Raw genomic sequence first — 19,872 nt, forward strand, 5'->3', positions numbered from 1 at the left:
GGGGATTTCCGCAGTATTAGAAAATTACTAAATTGATGTACCTTCCGAATGTTCCCAGAATGCGTTTTTTCGAAGCCGGAGTCAACCATTGTGCGATACACGCACCGTTAAACTATTAAACTATTCGCAACTGTTTACACACATCCTTCAAGTTATGAATCAGTATCATCGTAGATATTTGATATCGTCGTTTTTGTTTTGTTATTGCCATGGAGCGAGTCTGCTAACTCGCATTCTGACATCACAGGGCGTTCTTGTAGCGCAAAAGAATTTAGTAATTTTTGCGAACTTTGAAGCTCTGTAGCAACAAGAATATTGACAATTATGAAGTCATATTTTGCAAACGTTAATAACTTTAACTTACTTATCCATGCATGTGAAAAAAATTAACTTTATAATTTTATGAAAGCACCCCATTCTGAAGACGGTTAATATAAATGATCAGGAGGTATATAGAAATGAAATGAATTCACGCGCAGTCATCTTATGACAATGCTTTAACAACACAATAATAATTAAAATAACAGATGGCCGGCAGTGGCGGGGCCCAGTATTTCAAATGGTGGGGTTTACCGGAGATTTCTGGGTCCTGTCCGGGTGCATGGAAAACACCGCAGAGCAAAATTGAGGTCCTCCGCCCGCAATTTGTGGAATTTTTATGCTGAAAATGTGATTATTAGTTCAAAAATTGGCCTATTTCTCAAATTGGTTGAAAATTTGCAAGTTTCAATGGAAGCTGCACAGAGAAATGCAAGTTCTGGATAAGCATGCATGGATACTAAAAACCAGGAAGAAATGAGGGATCACAATATACATATAGTACTTCCAAAATTTTTCCGTTAACCGCTGGATATACATTTAAATAGGGTGGTTACCTATTAATTTTTATTGCTTAAATTGAAAGATTATTATTCCTGGAGTACGCATTTCACGCTTTTAGATTTTTAAATGACGATATCTATTTTTCGCGTTTAAATGAAAAGTGAAAAATTTCAAGCGCGCGAAGGATAAGTATGAATACTGGGAAAACCCCGTCTGACGTCATTCTCGTTCCGGCTTCCGCCGAGTGAGGCCACCTTGGTGCGAGAATATAAGCGCCGCTACGATGTAGGCTCCTAGCAGGTAGCAGAGTACCCTGAAAGCGGCTAGCGCTTGGCTTAAATAAGGAATATTAATACCTTATCAAACGAAGGAAACTTTCCGACTATAGGCAGTTTTAATAGGTGAGTATTAAGAGACATTTCCCTTAAATCTGTGCCTGATGCATGCATTGTTAATCTCAGACGATGTAAAACTCCTATCTACTCACAAAGAAACTAGGTTCCTGTGACGTCACGTGGAGTGGCACCGCATGGGCGACAATCTGGCCTTTTTCAAATGAGGATAAAATTGACCATTGCCATTCGTGTAAACTTGGATTTCTAAAACCAAATAATTTGTATATTATGAATGCACTAATGGTGGGTAACGAATCGCAATCAATGCCTTTCGTTTTCTTTGATGAAGGAAACTACCGTATTCCTTATTTCTCCGAAAGGGATTCAAAGGGGCATATTTAATATTTGGTTCATTAAATAAAAGAAAAAGATATATCCATGGAATGAGTTAGCAACTATCTCGAATAAGTATAAATCACTTTTAATAAAACTATATATATACGCTCTTAAAACTCAAATTTTTATGGTATAAGTCTCAACTTCTCAGGCTCAAATCTCTGCAATCTACAAATACGACCTATAACTAAACATATTGTGTTTTAAAACATAGATTCCTACATCAAGTGAAATACCATATGTCACGGAGGTGGAGAAAATGCATCGGTCAAAACAATTAATCAAAAAGTTAGATGGTAAAAAATTAATCAATTTTTTTATCATAATGCAAGTTTTGAACTTGAGTTCTGGCTACCTTGGAAGTTATATGTTATACAGTTGAATTGCTACTTATGCAAATAATAAACATTATGCCTCACCATTAAATATCATAATTTACATTTTTAATGGCATAATGTTATGAATGGGATTTGATATTTGATTGATTAAAATATGGAATGAAAGCTTTGTCAATAGTAATTTACACAGCCAAACCAATTTTGTTAAGTAACTAATAGAGTTTTTATTGAAAGGAGGAAAATCAGACAAATCTACAAAATCATATGACAATTATTGATCACATTCGTCGGATAAATTAGCGTGAAAGAGGGTATACATCTATTTCACCATAAATTCATTTCTACCTAGTCCTCAGACCTAATTGTGGTTCGCAAACCCACTGGAAGGAATACGTTGGTGAATAATAAATAATGCATAAACGTAGGTATAGTTATCATCTCAATAAACTAAGTCGTTTAAAAATTAGTCTTAACTAGGTAGATCATAAGAATGCATCTTTAATGAATTAAAAAATCTTACTTCCAAATCGAACTAGATCAGAAAATCATCGCAAATAACGTAATCAAACCTTCCTAGTTTTCACCGTCCTGTCCCCACAAGTAAAATGGGTGAGATAGGTGTCTGCATATTTTAGGAAATCATATTACTTTTAACGTAATACTTGAACTTTCAATCAAAATCAGATCAATATATATATTATAAATTATGTAAATAAATTATAATTTATGAATATATTTAACATCAAAAGTCTTATTAATAAGTTGTGCCTACAAATAATTACACGGCCTAAAACCACATTTTGTGAACACATGCACGTATATCTTCGATTATCCGAAAAAATTTGACGTTTGCCAACAACACAGCTTATCAATACACGAATCTTGAACATTTTATATTCTTCTGAACAATACACACGTTGTAACATTAAAATAATGGCAGGTACAAAAATTAAAATTTACTGGAACATTAACAAAGGGAATCCTAATATTCCATTGAAAAACGACGACTAACGCAACATTAACTCTCTTCCAGCAGGTGAATACCAGTTTGGCTATGAGATTGGACCAGACGGACAGTTCCATCACGAGACAAGAGGACCAGATGGTGTCGTGTACGGATGCTACGGCTACGTAGATCCAGAGGGAAACTTGAGAGTCACCCATTACGTTTCGGACGGATGGGGATACCGAGTTGTTGCTCCTGGACAGACAGTGGAGATATTCTTGCATGCGCATCACGAGGAACACCACACTCACTCTCCAGGAGGCGGTGGAGAACATGAGCACCACGAACATCACGGAATTCTAACACCATGGAACCAGCTATACTTCCCGAGAGGATGCGGCTTCGGGCCGGGAGGAATTATGCCTCCACCTGGAAGCCAAGGCGGTCCAACTGGTGGAGGTGTCATTGGAGGAGGAGGTGTCATTGGAGGTGGGGTGGTCGTTGGAAAGCCGGGACAACCGGGAAGGCCAGGACAGCCGGGAAAGCCGGGTATACCCGGCAGGCCGGGGGGACCAGGAGGTGCTGGGGGAGCCGGAGGACAACCAGGGCGACCTGGAGGTCCGGGTGGTCCAGGAGGACCTGGAGGACAACCAGGTAGACCAGGCCAACCAGGAAGACCAGGAACGCCAGGCGGTCCCGGAGGGCCAGGTGGCCCTGGAGGTCAGCCAGGAAGACCAGGGCAACCAGGCAGGCCAGGACAACCCGGAAGACCAGGGCAACCCGGAAGGCCAGGACAACCCGGAAGGCCAGGACAACCCGGAAGGCCAGGTCAACCAGGTGGACCAGGTGGTCCAGGAGGCCCGGGAACCCCAGGAGGACCAGGTGGTATCGGCGGACAACCAGGCGGACCAGGTCAGCCAGGGTATCCTGGAGGACCAGGTGGACCAGGAGGACCAGGTGGCCCTAGCGCTCCGGGTAAGCCTGGTAGGCCAGGAACCCCTGGAGGACCGGGAGGTCCAGGAGGCGCTGGAGGACAACCAGGAAGGCCCGGACTGCCCGGTTCTCCTGGAGGACCCGGAGGGCCAGGTGGCACAGGAGGACCGAGTGGTCCTGGAGGACCCACGAGCCCAGGGGGAGGCGTAGGACCAGGGGGGTCGGGAGGAGTAGGCGGACAAACTGGGAGACCAGGACAACCAGGCTATCCAGGGGGACCAGGAGGACCAGGGGGACCAGGAGGGCCAGGAATACCAGGAAGACCGGGAGGACCAGGAGGGGCGGGCGGTGTTGGGGGGCAGCCAGGAAGACCGGGACAGCCTGGATATCCGGGTGGTCCAGGAGGCCCTGGAGGGCCAGGGGGACCTGGTGGTCCAGGAAAACCAGTTAGGCCAGGAGGACCAGGTGGTGCAGGTGGCGCCGGAGGACAACCGGGACAACCTGGATATCCAGGAGGGCCTGGAGGGCCAGGTGGTCCAGGGGAACCGGGTGGTCCTGGGCAACCGGGGAGACCAGTGAGACCAGGTTATCCGGAAGGAACGGGAGGCCCAGGAGGAGTGGGAGGGCAACCAGGTCAACCAGGATATCCTGGAGGACCCGGAGGCCCTGGTGGTCCAGATGGGTCTGGACAGCCAGGAACTCCAGGAGGACCTGGGGGTCCAGGAGGTGTTGGCGGACAGCCTGGACAACCAGGATACCCGGGAGGTCCTGGAGGATCCGGGGGACCTGGGGGACCAGGAAAGCCCGGAAAACCAGGAAGTCCGGGATACCCAGGAGGTCCAGGCGGAGTTGGTGGACAACCAGGTAGACCTGGACAACCGGGATATCCCGGAGGACCAGGAGGGCCTGGCGGACCAGGAGGTCCAAGCGGGCCTGCTCAACCGGGAAAACCAGGAGGACCTGGATATCCAGGTGGAACTGGAGGGCCAGGTGGAGTGGGTGGGCAGCCTGGTCAACCAGGTTACCCCGGTGGCCCTGGAGGTCCTGGAGGACCAGGAGGACCAGGAAAACCAGGCTCTCCAGGATACCCAGGTAAATACCAGTTTGCAGACTTTCATACTTATTTTTAATACGACGAATATTTGTCAAAAAGATAACGCTACCACACCAACCATATAAACGAAAAACTTTAACTCCTCATTTAATTCTTTCTTCAGCTATAACGACTAAAATATTTCCCAAACTTTACTTTTTAATAGTAAATGTGTAATACGTCTGGCCTAACATAAAAAATAACACCTAACTTGGGATTAAATGGTGTAGATATTCATCAAGTAATCTTTAGCATATATATTTTACACATATTAATGGTTAAAGTGGACATAATGGGTATTAACAATAATATTCCTTTGAAAATGGTATTGCGTAGCCATATTTCTCCTCATTGATATGATGTAGAACTCCGTATCAACCACACATAGATTTTTTTTTCATTTTGAGAAATGTGGCTATTGAACCGGGAATGAACTAGGAAAAAACTGCATTTAATACAGTGAATGATACCAATGCCTTCACATGATGATATTACATCTCGTTAAAAAATACTGCCATTTCCATTTTGCCTCAACACTTTTACAACCAATGATACTAATTTCTTGAATGCGCCAAAACTTTGGGTATACCTTGAAACATTTTAATTGAAGAATTACTTCTCTGTATATTTCAATCTTAATAGAGACTGAAGGGGTTCCAAGGGAGCCTCTCTGTCTCAAAAATTGGAATGAATAAAAATAACATTGTAATTAAATATGTGGCATTAGGGAAAGAAAGAAATAATAGATTTTCTTTAGCTCAATGACGTATTTCTAAAAATCATTCATATCGTTATAAAAGAATAAATATTGCAAGAACGAATGATGTTATGACGATACATGACATGAATGACAAAAGTAAATAATTAATGGCATATATCAAGGAAAAAGTCTAAACTAATACTTTAGTCAGAAACTATGCAAGAAGTTGTATTTCAAATCTACAGTTCCTTCAGGAATTCTATAAAAATTGTAAGCGGAAAAAAATCGACTGAAAACTTCTCTTGTGTCATCAATTCGAAACCTGCAACCGGTGCATTAAGATCACCAATGTGTTTCTTATCCAAAACATATGAAATCACGATAAGTCATGAGATCGTTTAAGGCGTAACTTAGTGTTACTTGTTAACAGACACAATATAACAAAACGGCAACACTTTACGAGTAGAGTATTGCTGTTCATTGTAACTCAATAGACCTGTTAATATGTAAAAATAGTAAAATACGATATCGTTAACTTTACCTCACTGTTATTGATACTACTAGATAAAAACAATTTATTATGACCTAATTTCAAATGTAAAAGTAAGGTGACTTTTTTATAAGAATGCATTAAAGGAACGAGGAAAATTGGACCGTCAACGGACGATGGTTATTGATTTCAGTAGCGGACCTATAGTCTTCTAGAAACGATTATTTAATTAATTATTGGCATGATATAAAAATTCGTTTTGACCATGGAAAAAACCGCAGAATGTAAAAAATTTAGCATTCCAAAATTTTATAGGCATGGTAACATGTAAAGGCACGGAGGTGTTAGGAGCACATTAGTTCAATTGAATCCTGGGGCTTGCAGGTCGTTTATGTTTTATATACACAATGAATAAAACCAGGAATATCAAATTTACCATTTCAGCACAATAAATGGCTCTGTGTAAAACGAAATCATTCTTTCATGTTATACAACTGAAGTTTACATAAAAGAGATTCTTTTTTCTCGTGAAAGTTTTTAATTAATCTAAGAAAATATAACTGAAACTAACAGCATGGCAAAAAGGAAACATGAATGCCAGGATACGATAAATATTAACCAACATGAATTATGGATTAACAAACTAGAAATGGGATAAAAATTAATATATTCTAGAAAAAAAGGCATGAATATATATAGTTTAATTTTATAATCACCGCACTGTATACTTAGCTAAAAATAATTTAACAAGGACTAACACTTGATGCCTAACACCATGGAAGCAAAGGACACAACACTGGACGGTGAAACCGAATAATTTCTACGAATTAAGTGCTGAAGACTAACTGCTTGAGAAAAACGTAATTAACATTTAGATGAAGGAGCGGACTAACACAAGGTCTAACCATTAGCAACGGAAAACAAACTTCGATCCTCAAGTAAACATCACTTATAGGCGGAGTGGGAGGCCAACCTGGTAAACCAGTGAGGCCGGGATATCCAAGCGGACCAAGTGGCCCAGGAGGACCTGGAGGTCAGGGAGGTACTGGAGGAGAGCCAGGAAGTCCCGGTCAACCAGGTTATCCAGGAGGACCAGGTGGGCCCGGAGGACCGGGAGGCCCCGGAGGTATACCACAGCCAGGTTATCCAAGCGGACCTAGTGGACCAGGAGCAATTGGAGGCCCAGGAGGAATAGGAGGACAACCAGGACGTCCAGGTCAACCGGGATATCCAGGAGGACCGGGAGGTCCCGGAGGACCGGGAGGCCCAGGAGGTCCATCACAGCCAGGATATCCCAGCGGACCAAGCGGACCAAGTGGACCAGGAGGGGCTGGAGGCCCAGGAGGTATCGGAGGTCAACCGGGTTATCCAGGAGGTCCTGGGGGACCCGGAGGATCTGGAGGTCCTGGAAAACCCGGAAGACCAGGACAACCTGGGTACCCAAGTGGACCGAGTGGACCCGGAGGCGTTGGAGGCCCAGGAGGTATCGGAGGTCAGCCAGGAAGACCAGGTCAACCCGGATATCCAGGAGGTCCTGGAGGACCCGGAGGACCTGGTGGACCGGGAGGGCCACCACAGCCAGGGTACCCAAGCGGACCCAGCGGACCAACTGGTGTTGGAGGACCAGGAGGAATTGGAGGCCAGCCGGGAAGACCCGGTCAACCAGGATATCCAGGAGGTCCAGGAGGGCCTGGAGGACCCGGAGGTCCTGGACAACCTGGAAGACCAGGTCAACCTGGATACCCAAGTGGACCTAGCGGACCAAGTGGACCTAGTGGTGCCGGAGGACCAGGAGGCATTGGGGGACAACCTGGAAGACCTAGTCAACCTGGCTATCCGGGCGGCCCAGGAGGACCCGGAGGCCCTGGAGGTCCCGGTGGACCACCACAGCCAGGATATCCTAGTGGCCCTAGTGGACCCGGAGGTGTTGGAGCACCAAGTGGAATCGGAGGTCAGCCAGGAAGACCAGGTCAACCCGGATATCCAGGAGGTCCTGGAGGACCCGGAGGACCTGGTGGACCGGGAGGGCCATCACAGCCAGGGTACCCAAGCGGACCCAGCGGACCAAGTGGACCGAGTGGTGTTGGAGGACCAGGAGGTATTGGAGGCCAGCCGGGAAGACCCGGTCAACCAGGATATCCAGGAGGTCCAGGAGGGCCAGGAGGACCCGGAGGTCCTGGACAACCTGGAAGACCAGGTCAACCTGGATACCCAAGTGGACCTAGCGGACCAAGTGGACCTAGTGGTGTCGGAGGACAAGGAGGCATTGGAGGACAACCTGGAAGACCTGGTCAACCTGGCTATCCGGGTGGCCCAGGAGGACCAGGTGGCCCTGGAGGTCCCGGTGGACCACCACAGCCGGGATATCCTAGTGGCCCGAGTGGACCCGGAGGTGTTGGAGCACCAAGTGGAATCGGAGGTCAGCCAGGAAGACCAGGTCAACCCGGATATCCAGGAGGTCCTGGAGGACCCGGAGGACCTGGTGGACCGGGAGGGCCACCACAGCCAGGGTACCCAAGCGGACCCAGCGGACCAAGTGGACCGAGTGGTGTTGGAGGACCAGGAGGTATTGGAGGCCAGCCGGGAAGACCCGGACAACCAGGATATCCAGGAGGTCCAGGAGGGCCTGGAGGACCCGGAGGTCCTGGACAACCTGGAAGACCAGGACAACCAGGATACCCAAGTGGACCAAGCGGACCAAGTGGACCTAGTGGTGCCGGAGGACCAGGAGGCATTGGGGGACAACCTGGAAGACCTGGGCAACCTGGCTATCCGGGCGGCCCAGGAGGACCCGGAGGCCCTGGAGGTCCCGGTGGACCACCACAGCCAGGATATCCTAGTGGCCCTAGTGGACCCGGAGGTGTTGGAGCACCAAGTGGAATCGGAGGTCAGCCAGGAAGACCAGGTCAACCCGGATATCCTGGAGGTCCAGGTGGTCCAGGCGGACCTGGAGGTCCTGGAAAACCCGGAAGACCAGGACAACCAGGGTACCCAAGTGGACCGAGTGGACCAAGTGGGCCTAGCGGTGTTGGAGGACCAGGAGGAATCGGAGGCCAGCCAGGAAGTCCTGGCCAACCCGGTTATCCAGGTGGCCCAGGAGGTCCTGGAGGACCAGGAGGTCCGGGAGGACCACCGAGGCCAGGATATCCTAGTGGTCCTAGTGGGCCAGGAGGTATTACAGGACAGCCCGGAAGTCCTGGTCAACCTGGCTATCCAGGAGGTCCCGGAGGACCTGGTGGGCCTGGAGGTCCAGGAGGACCATCACAACCCGGAAAACCAGTGCGGCCAGGATACCCAAGCGGGCCAAGTGGACCAAGCGGTGTTGGAGGTCAACCAGGAAGGCCAGGTCAACCAGGATATCCAGGTGGTCCAGGAGGACCTGGTGGACCAGGAGGTGCAGGTCAACCCGGAAGACCAGGGCAGCCAGGATATCCGAGCGGACCTAGTGGTCCAACTGGAGCGGGAGGACAGCCAGGAGGGCCTGGTCAGCCAGGTTATCCAGGTGGACCAGGCGGACCCGGTGGTCCAGGAGGTCCAGGACAACCGGGAAAGCCAGGACAGCCAGGATATCCAGGTGGGCCTTCTGGTCCCGGAGGACCAGGCACATTCCCAGGATCCCCTATTGAACCAACCGGTATGCAGTAGATCTTGTATTATGACTTTATTTCGTCATGAATGGTCATTGCTCAAGGTGGCAGAATTAGGAATGTGTCTTCATGGATATCTTAATATTTTACAGCGGTTGAGGAAGCAAAACATAAATTATATGCATTTTTGTAAAAAAGCGTACAATTAGTTGATATAGATTTTTGCGAGTATCCTACAATGCGTAGTTTGGCAGGGCACATTGAGTTGTACCAAAATAGGTTATATAATGTTAATAATATCATTCTGTCCCTTTACATGATCTTTTTTTTCATTCATCATCGCAACTTATGCTATCCTATTAATGTGACAACCCTCTTTTGCATTCAACTACAAGTAATAACCAAGCATCATAGGCTAGTAATGTATTTTACTGTGAAATGTATGTCTTCCCTTAATTTATCCTTTCTCTTGCGCAATTAAACTTAATGAGCCGTCAATTTGTCACTTTCAAGGATATGTACACTAAGGTCGAGCAAGGAAGTTTGTTTCCGAGGAAGCAAGAGAGAATTATGCTACGTCTTTACCAGAATTCTCGTCTTTATCATCTACTATCTATAAAATGCACCCACTATGCGCAGTGAATTAATATTTCGCTGGTAAGAGAAATATCCCGTCTAAATTTTTCTCTGAAAATCCAAATAATTCTAAAGTAGACATTGAATAAGAATCATCTCGTTACTTTACGAGCGAAGTATTTATGTGCATAACGTGATATTATATATCTACCAATAAGCTGTAGTTATGACTGTAAGTGTTTTCGACACATTTTAATGCTGTTATTAAATATAGCCTATGAAATATATTTTGCCAATGAAGTGAATGCCTTCAAATGAAATGATTTTTTTGACACAATAAAAACAGAATGAAATGGTTCTCAATTTTAGCCAGGATTCACCGCGATATCTCGCACGGTGAATGAAACTCGTGTTAGCATCATGTGTCTATTTTAGTTATAACAGCAATGTATGTATGAAATGCATATGGACTGAATATATGACTAGGATTAGAGATACGTGAGATAAAATAAGACCCTGATTAGAGGCACGTGAAAATCGCACTTCCCTTTTTATTTTATCGCTCTTTCAGAAACAGTTTATCGCAATTTGTAGCGTCTATTTCCTCTATTTTCATAATAAGGTAGAACGCGATGAAATGTAGGAAAATGTAGTTATTTGAAAAATACAGAATGTTTTAAATAACTAATTTGTAGAACAATAATTAATTAAGTAATAAATGCACGTGAGTGTCGGCGGAGCATCTAAACTGCGCTCGGTAGATAATGTACGAATTTTGCCGTCGAAAAGGCGAATTTGCGTAAAAATGTCATAAAAGTCCAGTCATCGCATCTACGTCGCATTTATTGGCGCATTATTTGTTGGCATTTATCTAGATCGTATTTATCGCATTTGCGATTTTCTCGCATCTCTAACCATTATGTATACCATCGCAGCACTTCCCAGATGCCAATGTCAGTATAGGTCATTGATTTTTTAACTTTCCTTTTCAATAAAAGCTATTCTACTTACGCATACAAAAGCTCCATTTATTCACAGTAGGATGAAATGATAAGAAAAGCTGATAATTCCCAAGGAAATAAACTTATAAAATACAATTTGTTTTAATACAAAATTTACAGAGTATCAATATAAAGTGCATTCAAAGTAGAATAAATGCTAATGTGGGTGTCGCAAGAGCTCTGGGTCAATTTGGTCTATGGCCGTCGTTATAGAAAAAGCATAAGTTTGAGAAATGAAATAAATTACTGCCAATGTATTCCGCAACAATGAAATAATAAAAGATATTTTTTTCGTGACTTCTACTTTCGAATCGACGGATTAAAAATCTGGAGAGAATTCTTCGTTTACACTTTGGCGGGTACTCGACATGCTAGTTAAACAACATCATGTTGCTGTCAACGTCATGTACTGTCCGCAAAAAAACAGCAAAACACTCGAGTTTTAGGAGCTCCAGCGTCTACATGAAGCGACCAATTTCAATACAAGAAAAAGCATTGGAAAAAGAATTTGTTTATACGTCGGATCATTTACTTTAAAAATCTTTGGCTCCTTAGTATTTTCTTCACAAAGTACTATGTTTTTCGCCTAAAATTAACTTGCCCCACTTATAGGAATAAAATGTTCTGCTTCATCCTGTGAAGAGATCAGCATCGTTCGGAAACTTTGGGGTCACCCGAAAAATTAAGCGGCGACATTGCCTAAAAATTTTCCAACTATTATCAAGAGTAAAATTTTCAAATTAACTCGAGTACGAGAGAAAATATATCCAAGTTTAGTACGTTATAGTCACTATAAAAGATCTAAGGTATGTTTTTTCCCAAGGGAAAGACAATATTCATTCCATTGCATATGAAATCTAGACATTTCATAGGTTTAATGATAACTGTATAGATTTTTCCATCCTCACTAAATGTAGATTTTTATTGGACTTAAAATATTCTAGAGTCAGTTGTGTTGAATGATTATAAACTTGTAAAGTATAAGAAATATCACTTTTCCGTTGATTTATCAGTGCTCCAGGCAATTTAAAAGGTAAATTGGGCTTTTCCAATGAAACACATGAATGTCATATTATATGCTCAAAGATTCGACCGATGCACTAAGGGACATCAACAAAAAGATGTCAATGGAGGCATTTTACACTGAGGTTATTTGTCCCATTGCGCACAATATGAATTCGGTACATTAGAACCTCATTCTTCCAAAAAACATTTTTGAGTCTTATCGGCTGATGAGCGATGAAAAGTCAAATTTCCATAGGAATAAACTTTTTATCCCTTGCAGACCACTTCACAAGATCTGCAAGGTCGATTTTCCCCTGAAATATACAATCCAAACCTGCTTTGAAAATAAAAAGTCAATAATGCTGAATGTGTAGGCAATAGAGATAGATGAGTATTAAATGTTCTACGACAGTATGTAGTATTGAACAAGTATTCATGATGAGGTGCAGACCTTTTCGTATTTCCTTGCAAGCATTGCATTGCATTCATTTCACTAAGTAAGACCTGAAAGTAATAATAGAAGGAAAAGGAGCCACAAGGAAGGATAAAACCAGCGTGGCATTTTTTTCTACGTGAACTCTTAGCGAGGGATATATACATATTAACTATTACCTCAACGATGATATTAAAGGGTCTCCAGATCGCCTCTTAAGAGGAAGAGTGTGAAATTCGAGTAACATAATATGTTGAGCAGTCTAATCTCCATAAATTTAGACGAAAACGTAAAAATAAGGTAAATATGCTCATTTTCCCCTTATATTTGTAACTATAGACATGCATCAAACCATAAAACCTGTTGCGAAATTTCTTTACTATAATACCCATTCCCAGACAGAAAACCACAAATAAATCCGTTGCACACATTGTATGAACGACGTCGATTCCTAACGGTAAACTTATCCAAGAATTTGAGATCTGGGGGTATTTACGGCGATTATGGAATGTTTAAAATGAAGATACGTTGGGCTTCAAAAATCTAGTAGTGTCAAAAATGGAGTATAGTTTTCCAGAGCACAATTATTCTAATTTATACTAAGAATAATGATTTTCATTCCAGATTTGGTAAACACAACTATCATTTACAGAAATATTTGACTGGGTGTATGTAGGTGTCCGAATTTTGGTCAACGACTCTACCATCTCAAACGAATTACGTATTAATTAATATAGAATCATTGTGTTGCTATTACAATCACGTAGATGCTGGCTAAGTTAGTATACAACCTTTGGTTTGAAATAAGTACAAACTCTAAGCTTTGATAAACATTACTTCACCGACTTTCGTTTCATCTAACGGAGAATATGAAGCTCTTCAATGCGCAGCTTTTGTTTTTTACATAAGATTCGTTTTCACCTGCATGGTAGAAAATTATACAAAAGTATTAGAAAAACACCTCGCTTCATTTAATTAATCCTCAAGTGAAGTAGAAATAAATACTCTAACGGCACAGTATTACCATCAATCAATTAGCTATCATCCTTATGGGACCATGTTACAAATTGTTCAGCACGTCGTTTCATCTACAAGCTTTCGCAAGTTTATACTTGCGAATTCTTTTAATGATGGCAATAAATTTAACTGCCACTGAAAAACAATCGGTACAGTGGAAAGAAAATGTAAATAAACAAATATTGACTACCTCATTCACAAAACAAGCCAGAATTATCAAATAAGTGATTACATTAGAAGGAGGTATCATAATTATGTGAAGTAAAAAGTTAGACGTAACAATGCCATATTGGAAGATGTTACTTGAAGCAGTAAATCATAAATTTGGTAATTGAATACTTCAATGACAGATAGCATTAACTAATTAATTATTAACAGAAATTGAAACGTATTAAGAAATAATTTCGAATAAAATGCGACCTTTCTCCGTCAAATGACAAAAATCAGCAATTAAGGTGGTATTGAAACAAAATTGTACAGTATCCAAATACCGCGGTTCGCTCAACCAATTACTATACAATTAGTATACTTATTAATAGTAATTAGTATACTTAATAATAATTATTATAATTATAATAATTAATACAATTTTGTGTGAATGGGCTCCATTTACATCCATCAATGTCCAAGTCCATCTATAAATTGTCAAATTTTATATGAAATTACGTTTGAAACAACTCATAGAAAAGGTATTTGAAGATATTTTACCTATCACTCGAAAATCAATTCAAAAACTAAATAGTATTTATCATGTAAGACACGGTCTCCGGTGTGTCGTTACGGAACTGTTTCATGGGAACTGTTTCAAAAATACTTTGTTATATTCCACAATTTATTTCAAATAGTACGACCCACGTTTCTGCCAATCATGCTACATTCTGCACATCATGCTATCGTCAAATCTGAAATATGCAGAAACTCGGGTCGTATACATACTATTTGAAACAAAGTCTGCAATACAAAAAAGTATTTTTAACACTTAATGAAGCATATTATAAAAACTCTATATCATAAAATAAGAGTCCTTGTCTCCAGCGGTATATTTTCCTCTTATTGATATAATTTTTGTCACCCCTTTAAATTTTGAACTGCTATAGTAAAATAATAACGATAAGAAAGCTTGGAAAGTCTTGCCCACGTCAAGCAATACCCCAAGTGGTAATGGTAAAATGTTTTCGTGAAGTCCAATGCGTTTAATAAAAAAAACATTTAAATACATCTACCCTATGATCTTGGGCCAGACAGTGTAATGGGAGATATCGGAGTAAAATTCTTTAAAGTGTCTACACAAATTTAGGAAGGTCTGCTGGAATTAGAACGTATTTGTCAAGGTAGATCCATATACAATTTAGTGGACGGTAAAAAAACTTTTAAGAATCTTGTGACATTTGAAAATAAAATAAATATCACGACAGAAAGCTATTGACATAAGAAATGAGGGAAAAAATTTGATCGTATAACCTATTTGGTATTGAAAAATTTAGTACTCAAATATTTGGCAAAACAAAAGAAAACTTAGTTTCACTCGCACTTATGGCAAATGGTCTAACACCTTACCTCGCATCAAAGACTCAAACAGGACTTATTCAATGATTGAACCAATTTAAGTCATTACAAACATTGTACCGAACAGGATGCTACACACTAAACACACATGAACCTAGGATATCGCGATTTGCCTGTGATCAAACTATTCCAGAAACCAGCGGAAATATATTTATTACCAAATTTATCTTTTTAATACATCGTAATCAAATTGATCACATACTCATAACCACAACGCTTTCATTTATTATAGTTTTGAAATCATCATTCTGGACGGAATGAAAGATAATTATTAGACCGCATATATTTAAATAAACAATACCTTCATTAATACTAAGGTCTAGGAAAATTAGAAGGTAAATAGATAAATCACACAATTTGTGTAATTCGGAAAAATTGGATATTACTTTCTATTATATTGGAAATTACGTAGGTATTATCAAAATAAAAATTGAATAATATAATGGATTTCATTTCTCACGCATCAGGGGAAGGAGAGTACCCCAGTGGACCAGGAGGAACAGGAGGTGCAGGCGAGCCCGGGAGACCAGGTACACCTGGAAGACCTGGCGAACCAGGTTATCCTCTCGGACCCAGCGGTGAAGAAGGTTATCCAGTTCCTGGCCAGCCAGGACAACCGGGTTACCCAGGTGGACCTGGAGGCCCTGGCGGCCCTGGAGGACCGGGTCAACCTGGAAAACCAGGAAGACCAGGAGAGCCTGGCTACCCCTTTGGACCAAGTGGCGAAGAAATTTACCCACCCACACAACCTGGTAAACCAGTCCGACCAGGAGGTCCCAGTGGACCCGGAGATACGTCGGGACCAGGTTATCCAACCGGACCAGGGGGTCCATCGGGACCTGAAGGGCCGACAGGCACCGGACTTGGAGGACAACCTTCGTACCCTGGATATCCTGGAGGACCAGGTGGTCCTGGAGGGCCAGGGGGACCTGGAGGACCCGGTCAACCTGGTTATCCAACTGGAACAGGGCAACCGGAGAGGCCAGTATCACCAACACAACCATCCGGTAGCGGTCAATACCCAGGACAACCGATTAGGCCAGGGTATCCTGGAAAACCACAGCAACCAGGCGGCCCCACAGGAACAGGACCTGGAACCGGTTATCCGAGCGGACCAACTTCACCAGGACAGCCCGGATATCCAGGAGGACCAGGAGGTTCGGGCCAGCCAGGATCCCCAGGTCAACCTGGTTACCCAGGACAACCAGGAACACCTGGAGGAACTGGACCATCAGGCCCGTCAGGATTTCCATCAGGGCCAAGTGGAGCAGGACAACCAGGAAAACCAGGCGAACCAGGTCAGCCAGGTGGTCCAACTCAGCCAAGTCAACCTACATACCCAGGCAGCACTGGTGGGTATCCAAGTCAACCCGGGCAACCCGGTTATCCAGGTGGGCCTGGAGGACCCGGAGGACCCGGAGGACCAGGACAACCAGGATACCCCACAGGTCCCGGTGGTTACCCGGGAGAGCCAACTCAACCAGGACAGCCCTCCTATCCTAGTGGGCCAGGCGGTTATCCAACTCAGCCAGGGCAACCCGGCCAACCTGGATACCCAGGAAGTCCCGGTGGACCAGGTGGACCGGGTGGGCCGGGTGCACCTGGCCAACCTGGGCAGCCAGGGTATCCCACAGGCCCTAGTTATCCAGGCCAACCTTCGCAACCGGGCTACCCGAGTGGACCAGGAGGTTATCCTAGTCAGCCAGGACAACCAGGACAACCCGGCTATCCAGGTGGTCCCGGAGGACCAGGGGGTCCAGGAGGACCAGGGCAGCCGGGAAAACCTGGTCAACCTGGATATCCAACTGGGTCAGGGGGATTCCCAAGTCAACCAGGCCAACCAGGCTATCCAGGGGGTCCTGGAGGTCCCGGAGGACCCGGAGGACCAGGTCAGCCAGGAAGACCCGGAGAACCTGGTTATCCCGGAGGCCCAGGAGGGCCTAGTGGTACGGGCCAACCAACACAACCAGGTCAACCTTCTCAGCCGGGGCAACCAGGTTACCCAAGTGGACCCGGGGGTTTCCCAAGTCAACCAGGACAGCCAGGACAACCACAATATCCGGGAGGTTATCCGAGTCAGCCAGGACAGCCAGGTTATCCCGGGGGTCCTGGAGGGGCGGGCGGACCAGGAGGACCTGGAAGCCCAGGAAAACCAAGCGGTCCAGGTGGCTATCCTACACAACCAGGAAAACCATCATATCCTAGTAGCCCGGGAGGGTATCCTTCACAACCGACACAGCCTGGATATCCCGGAGGTCCTGGTGGACCTGGAGGACCAGGTGGGCCTGGAGCACCAGGACAGCCCGGGCAACCAGGACAACCCGGACAGCCAACCTACCCAAGCGGTCCAGGAGGTTACCCCAGCCAACCAGGAACACCTGGCTATCCAGGAGGTCCTGGAGGTCCAGGTGGTCCTGGAGGTCCAGGACAGCCCGGGAAACCAGGACAACCCGGACAACCAGAACAGCCTACATATCCAAGTGGCCCGGGAGGTTACCCCAGTCAACCTGGTTCACCAGGATATCCAGGAGGCCCCGGAGGTCCAGGTGGTCCCGGGGGTCCAGGGCAGCCAGGATACCCAGGTGGTTATCCAGTTCAGCCCACACAGCCGGCACAACCTGGTTACCCCGGTGGACCTGGTGGTCCAGGAGGCCCGGGAGGTCCCGGGGGACCGAGTCAACCTGGTGGAGGATTTTATCCACAACCCATTCCCGCAGGGCCACCAGGGTCTTCGCAGGTCGTCATCGTCCCCTATCCGTTACCTGTTGGCCCAAGTCCTGGAGCTTGTCCATGTTATTTGGTATCTCCTGGTGGCAATAACAACGCCCAAGGTCCGCAAGGTTATCCAGGTGGGCACCCTTCACAGCCTCCTCCACCATCGACTTATCCCCAGGGTGGAGGAAATCAGCAGCCTGCTGGATACCCAGCGGTTTACCCCGGTGGCGGCGGTAATTTCCAGCTTCCTCCTGGTGCGGTGATAGGATTCATTCCCGTTATTTTCTATCCTTATTGCCCGCAAAATAATTCAACGGAAATAGCTTCAACAGTGCAGCCATTGTTCCCAGGATCAGTGCCCGTTGGGTACCCTTGCTCCTTGTGTTCCGGCAATTCTCGTGGACGCGCTGGAAGGAGTGGTCCTCCAATTGGCGCAGTGCCGGCGGAGAGCTTCCGACAAATATTGAGACAGGCCAATCTCGGACAAGTTTACTCTCCGGATAGGACTGTGGTGATGGCTGATGGCCGTAAAGCTGTGAAGAAATTGGTTCGACGCGCTAAGGTTTCTTCGTCAGAGTCAAGGAAGCCGAACCGACCACCAGCAGAGTGATAGAAAACAATGGTGCTAACTTTTGTCACAATAGTGTTTCGCAAAAACGATATGATTTTTTAAATTCATAACGGCGGTGATAAATAACTAGCGGAGTTGAAACTCCGCAGCAACGTTTATTTTGCTCAAGATTTATGCAAGGTAACTGCCATCATTATTAACATCAGAAATGTAAATTATACATTTATGGTTATTTTTATTGCACCTGGTTTCTTAATCATCATCATTTTAAAGGACATCTTGCCTAACTGCTTTCGAGAAAAATGACGGACTTTTGCGTATAATAATTATTTTTGTACCTGAGTGAGATTATTGAGTGAGTAAAGTGCAATGAATGAAATTTTTTGCTAGAAATGAAGTTGTTATATGCCGTATCGACATTGGTCAACAAACTGTATGAATTTTGACAGTAATATCTGTCGGCTTGAATTTGTATCACCAATTTTATGAGTGACTACTTGGAGAAGCTGTGGTAAATGAGTTCGTCGCAATAAATAAAATTTTTATCATTTACTCCCCGTATGTTTTTAAGCCTACACACCTTTTATGAACTCCAAACAATGAAAACAACAATAACTTAATTCAAAATAATTCTATGAAATGTTTTTTATTATTAGTCTTTGCCACATGTTTAGGAGTTATGGTTCTGCCAGATATAATTCTGCAGCGTATTGAAATTTACAGTATTGCAGTACCATAACACTGCAGACTGGAATATGATGGTGATAAAGGCGAAAAAATGGAATTATCATTGGACCACATATTTAAGGCTGCACTCCAAGCATGAGATAAATTTCAAAATTTGAAAAGGTCAAAAGTTTAATTTCAATTCTTAACGTTCAAATATTCTTTCATTCAAAAATCTTTCTCCAACTGAAAAAACATATATGATACCGTTGTGATATTGGGTGTAAAATTTTCAAAGCAACACAAATAAACGAAAAGCTTGTGGCCATAGGCAGTTTTTTACACTACACTATCACCAACATACACACTCTTCTTCTTCCTAGCGTTTGTCCCGCGCTATTGCAGGGTCCACTTTCCTGCAAAGCCTTCTCCACTTGGCTCGATCCAGGGCGTCTACTGACGTGGCGTTGATGGTCTTCATGTCCGCCTTAATTTTGTCGAGCCAGCGCATCTTTGGTCGTCCTCGTGGTCGGCCACTGTGTACACCAAACCTAAAGCAACCAATCTGAGCGAAATTACCGTGCATTAATGACTCAAAAAGGTAGTTAAGTATCATTATAACCCCTTGGACATCAAATCTGTCAAATTGCTCCCAAATATTGAATACGAATAAAAATTAGCA

General features: G+C 44.2%; 1 protein-coding gene across 3 annotated transcripts in view; it reads left to right on the plus strand.

Moving 5' to 3' along the window:
• The window catches only part of LOC124160135 (collagen alpha-2(IV) chain-like), a 210,072-nt gene extending 190,996 nt beyond the window's left edge, over positions 1-19,076 (plus strand). Inside the window, exons 3-5 of one of the 3 annotated variants that reach the window (XM_046535884.1) lie at positions 2,925-4,862; positions 7,009-9,687; positions 15,706-19,076. In XM_046535884.1, coding sequence (XP_046391840.1) covers positions 2,925-4,862; positions 7,009-9,687; positions 15,706-18,563 — 7,475 coding nt within the window. In that variant the 3' untranslated portion in view covers positions 18,564-19,076. The remainder of the gene's footprint in view (positions 1-2,924; positions 4,863-7,008; positions 9,688-15,705) is intronic. The other 2 variants (XM_046535886.1, XM_046535885.1) reach the window with 2 other exon arrangements.
• The last annotated feature ends 796 nt before the right edge of the window (positions 19,077-19,872 follow it).

This window comes from Ischnura elegans, chromosome 6 (genome assembly GCF_921293095.1).
Source record: "Ischnura elegans chromosome 6, ioIscEleg1.1, whole genome shotgun sequence".
Classification (NCBI taxonomy): Eukaryota; Metazoa; Arthropoda; class Insecta; order Odonata; family Coenagrionidae; genus Ischnura; species Ischnura elegans.